General features: G+C 36.1%; 1 protein-coding gene across 5 annotated transcripts in view; it reads left to right on the forward strand.

Annotated features, from left to right (window-relative positions):
• The window catches only part of NOX4 (NADPH oxidase 4), a 159940-nt gene that overhangs the window by 107127 nt on the left and 38658 nt on the right, over positions 1–14155 (forward strand). For all 5 annotated transcript variants that reach the window (XM_055091469.1, XM_055091467.1, XM_024131659.3 and 2 more), the window contains one exon: positions 13313–13394. In XM_055091469.1, coding sequence (XP_054947444.1) covers positions 13313–13394 — 82 coding nt within the window. The remainder of the gene's footprint in view (positions 1–13312; positions 13395–14155) is intronic.

A 14155-nucleotide genomic window follows, 5' to 3' on the forward strand; every position in this document is an offset into this window, starting at 1 on the left:
TGCCCTTCGCTCAGACAGGACGGGGTTAAAGGAGCAGCTGATTCGGGGGCTCTGGCACAGGCCGGCCCCTGACGCTGCACCGGCCCGAGGCGCGCCACGCGTTCTCCCGGGGGAGCTGTCCCTGGATCCCGGGGCCCCGGCAGTGGCGGGCTGCAGGAGCTCCCGGGAGGGGCGGTGTGGAGAGTGACCTGTGCTCGCACACAGGTCTCTTGGTGGCGGCAGCAGCAACCCTAGTGTCCCACGCCCGTCTCTGCTGTCCGCGCCGACAGCCGCGGCTCGCGCCCGTTTCTGGAGCTCCTTTACGCGGTGCGCTTAATCCCCTCTCCTCTCGCACCAGGAGACAAAGAGGCAAAAAAAAAAGTCTCTTGTCTCTTCGGCAGCTCCGCGCCAGTTTCTGGGGCTCCTTTAAGCGGCGCGCTTAAACCCCTTTCCTCGCGCACCAGGAAGCAAAGAGGGAAGAAAAGGTCCCTTGCCTCTTCAGCAGCTCAAGACTTCTCCCGGACACTCTCCCGGCTAGCCGTGGCGCACTAGCCCCTTCAGGCTGTTTTCACTCTGCCAACTCCAGACCTTTCCCTGGGATCCGACTGAAGCCCGAGGCTCAGCTCCCAGCCCCCGCCCGCCCCGGCGGGTGAGCAGACAAGCCGGGTGAGCAGACAAGCCTCTCGGGCTGGTGAGTGCTGGTCGGCACCGATCCTCTGTGCGGGAATCTCTCCGCTTTGCCCTCCGCACCCCGCTGCTCGATGTAAACTTCTAACAAAAAATTTCCTAAGCCTATCAAAGGCATCCATTTGGTGTTCACTATTTTTCCATATTAAGAGGAAGCCACAGAGGAAAGAGAAATGATATAACTTCAGTGAGAACTGAGAATCAAGTGATGTAAAGAAAATTAAAGATTTTTTTTAAAGAATAGAAAAGTTGAAAGGGACATGCAGTTTTTCTAGATATAAAGGCAAAATATTTAAAACTCTTAATTCTTCCCAAAATAATTTACAGCCTTAATATAATTTCAATTAAACTCAGAACTCAAGATCAAAAATAATATTATTTGAAGACAACTTCAAATATTATTTGAAGAAAAATAATTTTTTTTTACTTTTACAACCACATTTACTGGCTCACATGAATATCTGAAAACAAATCCATCTGTCTTCCCTTTTTGTCTCCTTGGCACAATTTCCCCTAGTTCTTAAAAAACAAACTACTATAAATATTCAGAAGGGGAAAATAAATTTATAATGTGAAAGAGGTCAATAAATAGCCAAATATATCAACCACTGGAAGGACTATATTTTTTTTTAAGATTAAGCCACTGATTTGGAACTTTTATTAAAATAAATTTAACCTGTAAACACAAGATAATTGATACCTTGATCTCAACTCAAGTTTTGACAGCACTTGAAGTTTTACATAAACAAACTGCATAAGAAAACAATTCAAAATTAGTAACAAGAAAATCTAGAAAAATTTGAATAACAAGATAGGACTGACTCTATTTAAACGTGTTATAAAGTGAAATGAATTTTACAAACAAGCTAAGAATTTACAAGGCTAAATAATATGCCTAGGAACATGAAGCTATTAAGTGGATGAGCTGAGATTTGAACTCAGGCTCATATTATGCTAAAGATGTGCTAATTTATAATTTACTACACTGCCTCCTATAAAGTTCAAGAAGTTTAAGCACTGTGGCACTAGAGCAAAAATGACAAGAAATATATTAACAAAGGAAAATAGCCTAGAAGCAGACCCTTTGTTACATGAAAATATATATCATATGATAAAGGAAGCTCTGTAAATCAATATGAAGTGTTAGTTTGTAAATAGTTAAAGCATTTGACACTTAACTATTTAAAAAAATTAAATCTTTACTTCAGACGACCAAAAATTACTTCCAGATAGGTTAAGTACTTTAACATAAAAATGTTAATCTGTAAAGGCATCAGAAGAAAATATAGAAATTAAACTCTCCATATGAAAGATCATTCTATTGTGGAAGAATTCACAGAGAAAAGTAAGTAGATTTAACTACATAAAAATTTTAAAATCATGCCAAAAAATAAAAGGAAATTGAATGAAAAAAAAATTTATAGTAAATACACACTAAAACCTTTAATGTATAAAGAGCTTGTTTAGTTCAATAAGAAATAAGCTGCAAAAAGAAATGGATAAAGTATGTGAACAGAGTAGATCATAATAATATTCAAATAAATGTTAATTAGAATAACTGTAATACCATATTTCACCTATCAGTTAACAAAGATTTTCTTTATTAATAGTATCTATTGCTGGTGAGGATGCAAAATATTGACATTTTCTCTCATGGATATATAATTAGGGTTCTTTAAGAGGATTTAACTTATTCTGCCTTAGGAAATCAGAAAATTTATGTAGGCATGATGAGGTCCATTTGAGCTGGAACACAGAGGTTAAAGTAGGAGCTTTCTATGCAGAAAAGGGCACTGTTGGAAGAAAGAACACATTGCCATAAAAGGCATGATGTCATAGCAAACAATAAGATGTTAATGCAGCTGAGCTTAGAATTCATAGTTAGAAATATTAGGAGATAAGGCTGCAGAGATATGTAGGAGCCAGTTGTTTAAAGAATATTCAACACCCAGCCAAATAAATTAGACTTCATTGTATAGTCCACAAGAGATTAAGAATCTCTGCTCCAGTACCTAACCTTATTATGCTGAAAATAAAAACAAAGGTTATCACTGGTAGGCATAGTTTGTGAAGGCCTCTTCAAGGAATGGGAATCTTAGTTGGTCTTGAAATCTTGGACAGGATTTGGTTAAAAGAAGGACAAGCAGTCCTGGCGTCGGGAATGCAAGTGCAATAAAAAAACCAGAGAGATGGGGGGAAACTCAAGTTTATCCAATGAAACAACCTAATGAAGGAAGTGAATTCATATATTTGCTTGTTGCTCTTGCCTAATCCATCATTTCATAGACTTGGTCTTTGACCAGGAGGTCCTGTATTTAAGAACAGAGAAGATTCCCACTGCAAGGTTGGTTTTGATAGGTTTCAAAGGACCATGTATTTCATGCCAGTAATTTTGTTTGCCCAGGGTTTTAGGTTAGAACTTCATAAAAACATTAAAAAAACCCTCCAGTTTCTTTGGATAAAATTGCCTATTCCTCCTTGAATATGCACCCAGGGGGTATTGAGTTTGTGCAGAAAGCAGGGACTGAATTAGTATCAAGCTGAGCCTTGATCATTTTGAGGTGTTTCTTTTGTTGAATGCCAACATTGTCAAAAAAGTGCATTTGCTGTGACAAATGAAAAGAAAACATTCTCCTTAAGAGGTAGATTGTGGAAAGCTTAGTAGCAATAATGTGTGCAACTGAAAATGCCTCTGTTACTTGGTTTCACCTTCCTTAAACCTCTGTTCTTTTTTTTTTCACCCTGTCAATTTTTGTATTTAGCTTCAGTGGCAATAGAACTCATATTTTATAAGAAAACCAGTTACAGACATTGATTCATTGATGTATTTAGAGGCCAACAAGTCTGTTTGCAGTTCTTTCAAAAGCTGATTTTTCTGATTTTTTAAAAATAGTATGTTTAACAAGTAGGAACTAGAATAATGAATACTAAAGGGATAGACTTTTATCACTGGGCTTGCTCTGAAAATAAAAGCATCCATTAAATAGTTTTTCTTTGTGTAATACTGCATGGCCTACCTCCAGACCTTACACTGTTAAAAGTACCAGGTGTGGAGGCACACAGATCGTATATGACCTTGCTGGGTTTTTCTCTTATTATGTAATCCTTAGGCAAGAAGAAAATAAGAGAGGGGGGAGGCCAGGAAATGGAGTACAGTATTTTCTCTCCCAAGAATGAGGCAATATAATGCAGTGGAAAGAACACTTGACTGTGAGCTTTGGGGGTTTGTTTTTGTTTCTGTTTTTGTTTTCTTTTTAAATCTCTTTACCTCTTGCTAGCCATATGGCCCTGGGCCAGTCAGTCAGGCAGTGTGGTTTTTAGTTTCCTCACCTACAACCTGTTGCATTGATATAATTTTCTCATTTACCAGCTCATTGCTGATGTAAGGCTGTATAATTCTTTTCAGAGAAATATATCCTAAAATATGGATAATTTAATTCCACATAGGGTAGGAATGATAACAGATTAATTGAGGGATAGTTGAGAAAATGTCACAGGGAATATTGTGGAGGATAAATGCCAAATATGGGATTTTTATGTTTGTTTTCTTTCTAGCACCTATTAGTGTTCGTATTCATTTATTAGCTCTGGTTGTATATATTGTGCTCTATGTTCTTATCTTCTGAGTTACAAATATGGATTTGTTTTTCCCCCCTTGGATAAGACAAGTATAAGATTGTTTTTTTGTATTCCTTTGATATTGGCCTTAATATTTGTGGAAAGGGTAGTTTTATATAACCAGAGCATGCAGCTGATTGTTTTTTTCTTCTAAAATCGCAGTCCATTTCCATTTGAATTTTATCAACAGAAGATTTGTCTATATCTTTAATAGGAAAATATTCTTGCTCTAAGAATTCTAGCTCTTCTTGCAGCTAGATTTTCTGATTTATCTAAAATAGTATTAATTTGAATGCCTTTGATGTTGCTTTGAAAGCAATATTTTAAATAGCAACTATTGTTATTCAATACTGAGTTGCCATGGTAATAAAGAACATTTACTTAATTTAAACTTTTCAGAAAAGGAAAATTTATACTCCATATCTTTCTAGTTGGTTTGGATGTACTTCTCTCTAAGTTTGCCCTTTAATTCTCATTTTTTGAAGTAATTTGTTTCCTCTAAGATTAGTGTGCATATTTCTTTTCCTGAGGAAAATAAAACACCAAATTTTGACAAACCATTAATTTCTTTGAATCCCTAGGAGAACAGCTTTTCTTTCCCTCTTTAAGTAATGTTGTAATTACATTCTAAATTCTTTTTCAAGTAGATAGGGGGAGGAAAACTTTTTCCTTCTTCCCTTCTAGATTCTTTGGCTGGCCTAATAATTAAATTGACCTTAGCCAGATTAACAAGAAAAAAAAATTTAATTTCGTATGTATGGGAACCCCAAAGAGATGAGGCTTTTTGACAGTTAGGCAATTGAAGCTTATATGCCCTGCTGAGCTAAGGAGAAGCAGGTAGGTGTCTTCAAAGGGGAGGAAGACAATTCACAGGAAGATGGGAAGAGCAAATGTTTGGTACATAAATGTTTCCCATGCCATGCAGATAAGTTTTTCTGATGTAAAAAGTTATGGCTGGTAATACCTCTCTTCCTGGTAATGCCCGTTATCTAAATTCTTTTAGGTAGTTAAGGGGGAGGTAAGAGGCTCTTCTTGCATCTGTTGGGCCTTGATTGTCTTTAGCTTGGAATAATCCACATGCCAAAGTGGCACATTCTGGGGCAGCCTGCCTTAGCCCCATCATGGCTGTAATTGCATTGCAGTTCTTTTGTTGTCCTGGCATTTCCTTGTGATAAACAGGGCTGTGCTTGAGAATTACAATTTGTTTTGTTCATAGTGTGTGACAAATAATAGGTACTTAATGGAAGTTTGTTGAGGGAGTGAATAAATGAATAAAGGATGCTTTAACTGATTATATAGAAGACAGCAAAAATGCTAGCAAAATTATTCATTTCATCTAATGTCATGGATAAGAAGGACTTCTTTTTGGTTTATTTCACTTTTTTATAAAACCTCTCTGCCTCTTTTGCTTTTTATTACCGATGTATCCAGGCAAAGTTGGCAGTTCTATTCTTCTGGACTGTTAGAGTATGCGTTTCTCACTTAGTTATTTGCAGTGTACATCTCTTTTGATAACACATATTGTCTTCCTTACTAGACTTTTAGTTTATTGAGGACCTAACTTGGTGCCTTATTTTTAGTACATGATCATAAATGTTTGCTGAAAAAAAAATCTTCAAATGTGCAAATTTTGTTTGTATATTTAAGTAGTACTTCCTAAATATTATGGGAAATATTAATTTGTACCTTCTCTTTTAAGCAGCATGTGTGTATGTGTGTGTGCATGCATGCATGCTGTTTCTGCATCAGTGTTATGTCTTCCTCAGGAGGTAGAGGAGTGGACAGTGTTACAAAAGCTGTACTGTAGGGAGTGTAAATGACAAGTACCCTTGACGGTGTGTGTGTGTGTGTGTGTGTGTGTGTGTGTGTGTGTGTGTGTGTGTGTGTGATAGTATATACATCTATCTTTTTAAAAATGATTACTCTTATGTAAGTTCTCTTTAAAATACAAAACAAGATACAGATAAAATAAAAATTAATGCCTTTTAAACTTCCATCTCAAATCCTTAACCATATTTATTCTTAACTCTTTGGTATATATGCTTATAGACTTAAATATATTGTAGATGAAGTTATCCAATACCTTAGAGAGATTGGAAAGCTGAAGAGAACTTATTATATATGATGGCTATCAACCCATTAACTAAATGCCCATGAACGATTCTTTCACTACAGCTTTGAGAAATGCATTGGTGATAGGCATTCTAGAACCCTGAAAAGCTCTATGGTGACAGTTTGCAGTCTGAGAATGACAAACGAGAGAGGCTATCATTGGGCTGCTTGAACTCAGTGGAGATGATGAGGTCCCTGAGAGGCAGGGGTTACGAGGCAGCACTTAACTGATAAAGTCAAGCTGGGTGTGGTTACCATTATGGGCAGCATGTGCAGAGCAGTGATCAGAATGGATTGACCTGTTGAGATCTTTGGTGTTGACTGACCATGGTGTCCTTAGGACTCAAGTAGATGGACAGCCTAGTAAAGTCTTACTTGATTTGTACAAATGAAAAGAAAACTCAAAGACCAGCAAACAGAGGCATAACCTGAATCATCTCAGTAGAGAGTCACAGCCCTTCATCCAGTTCCTAGATCTGAGTCAGTTCATAGATTTTGAACACCTTTAATAAAGGGATGGTTAAGTCCCTTTGAGAAAAAAACCTTCTACATGTCAAAAATTAAACTATTAAATGATCCTCTTACCCTGTAGCCATTTGGCAGGGTGACTGTGCATGGGTGAAAGAAATATTCAACTTTAGGGGAACTAAACATTGACTCTAAGGTGACACCATTTTCTTAGGAACCAAAACCTTACTACAGTAGACCAGTAAGGTCTTATAGGAAGTTAATAGTTTTGGCTTTAGTCTGTATCACCATAGACCCAGTGGGTCTTTGAATCCACCTTAATTCCAGAATGCATGAATTGAATAAATACACAGCCACTGTCAGAATCCCCTTATCAGTATAATCTCCTTTTTTTCTCCTCTTTTCTATTTTTTTTTTCATAATTTACTCTTGGTGTTTTGTACTTCTAGGTAAAAAGGAACATTTCTCATGTCTTATTGTTAGTCCTAAATTTACCTCTTCATCCATGCCATTGTTTCTTTTTTAACTCCAATAGGTAGACCCCATTCTTTTGTATTTGTATAAAAGTTGTCAAAGTGTATGTGTTTGAAGAGCTCGCCTCCAGTCCCTACCTCACTAACCAGAACATGGACTTGACCAGCTTACTTTCTTCTGTATAATTTCCTTTCCAAAGAAAAGGGTGTCTTTGGGAACTATTGATATTATTGGGTTTTTGTGATACAGTAGATGGAGTGGGTAGAAAATGACTAGAGAAGTGAGAGAAAAGAATTTTCATTGGAAGGGATTAAGTTTCATTTTTTAAAAAAAGAGCAAGAAGAAGAAAGAACAGGAAGTTGAGTGTAGAAAGGAAAGTTAGGAGAGAAAAAGAAAAATGAAACAAGTACCTGTTCTTCCTAACATGAAAATATAAGCTAGAGACCCTTGGGGGATAAACTCTGCCTTACAGTAGAGAATGTTGAGATAGACAATCAGTGGAAGGAGGGTAAGAGAGTTTAAGATGTTTGTGGACACTTTGAATATAATCTCTTCTCACTCCAACTCACCTTCCCATGTATTAATGTTCAGTTTTTGAGCAATTCTATAAAATTAGAATAGCTTTATTATCTTTTGATGAATAGCTTGGCGCTATGCACAAAGACCAAGCCACCTGGATCCCAGTTATTGTCAAGTTACTTTTTTTCATGACATTGATCACCTACTGCACCTTCTACATATTTATGTGTTAAATTATCATCATTGGACCAGTCTTTTCACAAAATAATGAATAACTTTTGAAGTAGATGCTGATTCATTATCAACAGATTTGAGTGCTTTCATGTGTTCAGTGAAATTGTTATGGCTTCCAGGGTGGATGGCAACATACAAACATTTTGTTCAAGTTGCATGTTCATCACCAACTTTCTTGAAAAAGACAAATAAATTTAATATTTACTTTTTTTTTAATGTTTATTTATTTATAAATTATTTTATTTACTTATTTTGGCTGTGCCGGGTCTTAGTTGCGGCATGCAGGATCTTTAGTTGTGGCATGCGGACTTCTTAGTTGTGGCATGCGGACTTCTTAGTCGCAGCATGCAAACTCTTAGTTGGGACATGCACGCAGGATCTAGTTCCCTGACCAGGGATTGAACCTGGGCCCTCTGCATTGGAGTGGAGTCTTACCCACTGGACCACCAGGGAAGTCCCAATATTTACTTCTAAATTAATCATTATCTTTTCTTAACTTATTACTGTTGAAATAAGTTACTACATTTCATGATAAGGGGCAAAACCACTATAATAAGAGTGTTTAGGCTACTCTACATTTTTCATACCAACTTAAATTATAATTTTCTACATTTCCACTGACGTTGTCACCTGAAAGCTTGATGGCTGTGTGCATCTTATGGACTTCAGCATGGGGCATGGTGCAACTGGCCAGTATACTATGTGCCCTGAAAGGCCACTTGTTTATTTTTCCCATCATCAGCCCAGATTAGATGGTATTACTTGTCCCAGGGTATGTGTGTCTGAGGGCATTTCTGAGAGCAATTCTTCTTAACAATGAGCATCTGTATTGCAGTGAAGGTGTTAGTTATGTTACCTCTGGAAAGAGCTGGAAAGGAAATGACTTATTCTGACTTAACTACACATTCATGCATCTCACCCAGTAGTAACCAAGAACACTGCAGAAGCTCTAAGTACAAAGTGGAGGTCTGTCAAGCCCACCTGTTGCAGGTTGGGTTCACCAGAAACTGATTCTGAGAAATAATTTGTGAATGTAAAATGCTTATTAGAGATCAACACCTGTGAAAGGAAGAGGAAGGCAGTGAAATTGGGTAGAGGAAGAACTTGAACCACCATGTAGTCTCTATGAAGCCTCAGCCAAAGTGGCAGGAAGCTTTGGAGCAAATTTTGCCCATCAGAGGTGCCTGTGTACAGCTAAACTACCCCTGCCTTGTTCAGTCACTGGATTTGAGCTGTTCTGGGAAAGGCATTTCCCCTGCCCTTAAGGCAGACTCTGATGTACCTGACAGCTGGAGGCTGCTGACTGTGCTTTTTTTCTCCCTTATTATTATAGTGGTAGAGAGAAGACTTTATTTTTTCTCATTCCAAGAATATATATGCATACTGTTTTTTGTTGTTATGCAAATTTTTATTGCTTTTGTTACATTCTGCATGTTGGGGAGGATTGCAGATTGCCTATTTTCCACTAAAGGGAAAATAAAGAATTTGAGTCACAGTAAATGTACAAAAAAGTTTGTTAAAATTGGAAAGAGTATTTTAGTTTTCTCATCTTTGTTTTCAAATAAATAAGTATATCGTCTCACAATTGCTTGTCCAGGGAACCCAAATTAATGTAATTGTGTGCAGCATGTCATCCAGGTCTGGTTGCCTGAGAATCCTTTTGTTGATTGAATGAGAGAAAGAAACAGTGGGTGAAAGGCTACAAAAGCTTGTGTTAATTAAGATATATCCCCTACTGGTAGAAAATTATGTCAGACATTATCACATCATTACTCAACTCATCAAAATATCACTTTGCAGAAAATCCTCTGGTTCTTTTCAGTGGCTTTAATAAAATTGTTCTAAGAAGCCCTGTGAAAGGACTGAGCTCTAGTTTTTGGATAACTGCCATTTTCTTAAGAAACAGACTTTGAGCCTACTGAGAAAGCAGATCAGCTGGTGTGACATTTTACTTTAAGAGAAGAAGAATTATTAAAAAAATTTTTGCTATTTAACAAAGGAAACATCAATTTATTTTGGTCTTTTCCTTAGCATCAGATAAAGAATGGTATGCTAATTAAATAGCTGAAATTTAAGAGACTAAAGAAGGATTAATGTAAGCATTTGAAACAATTTTTCATTTGCTTGGACTTTTCTAAGGATAATTTTTATCATTTATTTTTATTCTCATAAAGAAAAAATAAGCAGTCATTATACTTTTACAGGAAAATGTTAATTATTCTCATCTAGGAATTTATACATATGGTATAAAAATAGAAAATTTAAAAAGGACAGTTTTAAGGTACTGTGTATATTTTCTGTTTGTGTATATGTGAACTTTTTTTTTTGACAGTCGCGCTAGCTACTCAAGCGTCTTCATGTTCACTTGGTATTCCTTGCATTTATGGTATTCAGATTAAGGGATGCTCCAGATGTAGGAATACTAATTATAGATTTCATAGTTTAGATAGCTTAATAAATGATCTCTTATATGCTACTTTTGCTGTGTGTGTAGGGGGTGGGTTTTTGTTTGTTTTTTAGTCCTATCAGTATAATGTCATCTCCAGAGATTTTCTTCCAGATTTACAATCAAATGAGTTTTATGATTATATAAACAAGGATAATCTATAGCAGTATTATATTATGGTTATTTTTATTAATAATTCTGATTTTTCTTTGCATTTAAATCAGTTTGGGAAACATTCAGTAAAACTTTAACTTATATTAATTTTCAGTACCCAAGGATATATCATACTTAATATAGCTGTTTGATTGAACAGTTCTTTACTTGATGTGTAAAGTTTATATTTGCTGTTGGGTTTTGGTTTTATTTTTCAAGACCCATTTTAGGAAAGGCATAAATGGGGGACAAAAGAAGGAAAAAGAGAAACACTGCAAATCACTCATTTAATGGGATGCTACATAAATTGGGAAGTAGACTGAAAAGCATGGGTCATGTCATCAGAAAAATTTACTAGTCATTCATTGAAATAATCATTAATTTTGTTGATGAAAAATAGCAGCATATCAGTTAATAATAGAATTTAATTTTAAAAAATATGAACTCAAATTAAAGAGTAAGTGTGCCTAAAGGAGAAAAAAATAAAGTATGCTTTCTTGGATTTGTGGACTGTAGGGTACAGCCACCTCTGTTTGAATTTTCTTAGCTCCTCTCCAGGTGTATTGTAAGAACTGTCAGAGTGGTGAAAACAAAATGCAGAGTAGAGGTCAGCTAAGCATCTGATTCGATCTATTTTAACAAATATGAGGATAAAATCCACATCCTGCTTCTCAGCCATACTTGGTGACCACTGTACTCACAAATGTTTAACATCTGGCTATTCAGCAGCCTGGAAAGGGTGAGTCATCATCAAGTGTAGATTTTCAGTATTTTGTGGAAATTGCTCACCTTTTGTTAGTGATGGATTTATTGCAGTGCAGCGTTTCAGCTTTGTACTCTGTTCTCAGCCTGATGGTGTGACTCTGTCAAGGCTAGAGTACAGGTCCCCTGGCTTTTTATGGTTGATCGATGACCAGTGGGGCTCTTCTAAAAGGCATTAAGATTAACCTTGGCAAACAGTTTTCTGTATCCAGTAAAAATGGAAATCGGAAATAGTCTTTCAACAAATATTTATCTAACACCTTAATATGTATCAGATAGTGTTCTGCATCCTGGCGGCACAATACCCATCTACTAGGCGGAGGGGGAGGGGTGGATAGACAAATGTATATAACAGTAAAAATGTAATATGATAGATTCCATGAGAGCGTAGCACAGAGTGTACCAGGAGTACCCAGCAGGGCCATCTATTCCAGATTTGGCAGGAAGAAAGAAAGAAAGAGGAGGAATCAAGGAAGCCTTCCCTAGGGAATGACTCTAGAGATAGTGACTATCTAATCCTAGAAATGTGGGATCAGTATTAGAGTGATAGATTACTCTATCAGTGCAGATAGCTTTTCCTTTTAACTATTTCTAAGGTAGAACTGAGGATTCTTCCTTTCTCCACACTCCTTTTTTTCCTTCTCTTCTTTTCTGTTTCCTATCTAACTTCTTCCCTCCCTGTCTCTTTCTCTTCCTCTTTCTTTCTCCCTTTCTCCCTCTTTCCTTCATTATGAATTCATGAATACAGAATTGTATTAATCAAATTCTTCGTCATGACCCACTGTCATCATTGGACAGTTTCTGGCTCTCATTCATTCATTCATTCACTGATTTATGATGCTATAATGAATACATATGACTTTATTAACAATTTCTTTCACCCGCCTTTTTGCTTTTCTCCTACTTCATCCCCTCACTCCTTCTAAAAGGTAACCATTGTCCTGAATTGTGTATATCATCCCTTTTTTCACTGGTTTTCTTTCATATATAACATACCCAAATAACACATTGCTTAGTTAGTTTTTAACTCAACAAAAAATAATATTCTTCTATATGTAATCTGCTTGTATATTTTTCACTCAACATCATACTAATATGATTCACTGTGTTTTTATTTGTAACTGAATTCATTGTTTCACTTCAACGAATATTCTATTGTGTGAATATACCACAAATTATCCATTCTCCTGTTCCTAGGCAATTGAGTTGTTTCCATTTATGTTGTTCTGACCAGTGCTGCTATGAATATTCTTCTTCTTCTGCCTGAGACATATTTGAAAGTTTCTGCAGAGTATATACCTATGGAAGGAAATATTGGCTCATAGGGTATGCAAAAGTTAAACTTAAAAGATAATACTGAATTGTTTTCGAAAGCTATTGCACCAACTTGCATTTCCACCAGAATTATACAAGAGTTTATGTTGACACAATCCTAACACTTGGTCTTGTGAGATTAATTTCTGTCAATTGAATGCCACAAAATGTGAATGCTCTCTTATGGTGTGTGGTTTTATTTCTCATTTCCCAGGTTACTAATGAGTTTGTGCATCTCCTGGTATATTTATTGGTCATATATGTTTCCTCTAACCTTTCAATTATAAGATTTTAGTATTAGTTTATACTAATGAATACTTTCTATTTTTATATATGCAGTTGTTATGACATCTTAATTAGAAAAATATGCATAGTCATTAAAGTGAAATAAAAACCTCTTTTGGTAGTACATAAAATGGTGGGTAAATTTCTATTACAACATATGCAGTCAAAATAGTTAACAAATTAAAAGAATAGGAAATAATTCTATTTTGAAATTATTATATGACTTTTTTCATAACCTGTTGTTTATTTTTCTTTTGACAGAACGATTTCGAGATTTACTACTTCCTCCATCTAGTCAAGACTCCGAGATTCTGCCCTTCATTCAATCTAGAAATTATCCCAAGTAAGCAATAGGAGTTCCCTAGGTATTGTGAAGGGAATGGGCATAATGATGGGTGAGCTTTGGGAGGGCAAAGAAAAAATGTTTCCTTTTTAGGATTCCTGAAAAGGCCTGAAAAACCTAACCTAACTAACTAGAGCATCTCCTGCACTATAATGTCTCAGGCTCTTCACAGCTAATCTCTCATCTGGTTTCCTGTTTTCTATCCTTTAAATGTAAGGATTTATATATATATATATATATATATATATATATATTTTAACATCTTTATTGGAGTATAATTGCTTTACAATGATGTGTTAGTTTCTGCTTTATAACAAAGTGAATCAGTTATGCATATACATATGTTCCCATATCTCTTCCCTCTTGCATCTCCCTATGTCCATGCCACTCTCTCACTTTGTCACAGCTTACCCTTCCCCCTCCCCATATCCTCAAGTCCATTCTCTATGTCTGTGTCTTTATTCCTGTCCTGCCCCAAGGTTCATCAGAACCTTTTTTTTTTTTTTAGATTCCAGGTATATGTGTTAGCGTATGGTATTCGTTTTTCTCTTTCTGACTTACTTCACTCTGTATGACAGACTCTAAGTCCATCCACCTCACTACAAATAACTCAATTTCGTTTCTTTTTATGGCTAATATTCCATTGTATATATGTGCCACATCTTCTTTATCCATTCATCTGTTGATGGACACTTAGGTTGCTTCCATGTCCTGGCTATTGTAAATAGAGCTGCAATGAACATTGTGGTACATGACTCTTT

The sequence above is a fragment of the Physeter macrocephalus genome, chromosome 16 (assembly GCF_002837175.3).
Source record: "Physeter macrocephalus isolate SW-GA chromosome 16, ASM283717v5, whole genome shotgun sequence".
Taxonomy (NCBI): domain Eukaryota; kingdom Metazoa; phylum Chordata; class Mammalia; order Artiodactyla; family Physeteridae; genus Physeter; species Physeter macrocephalus.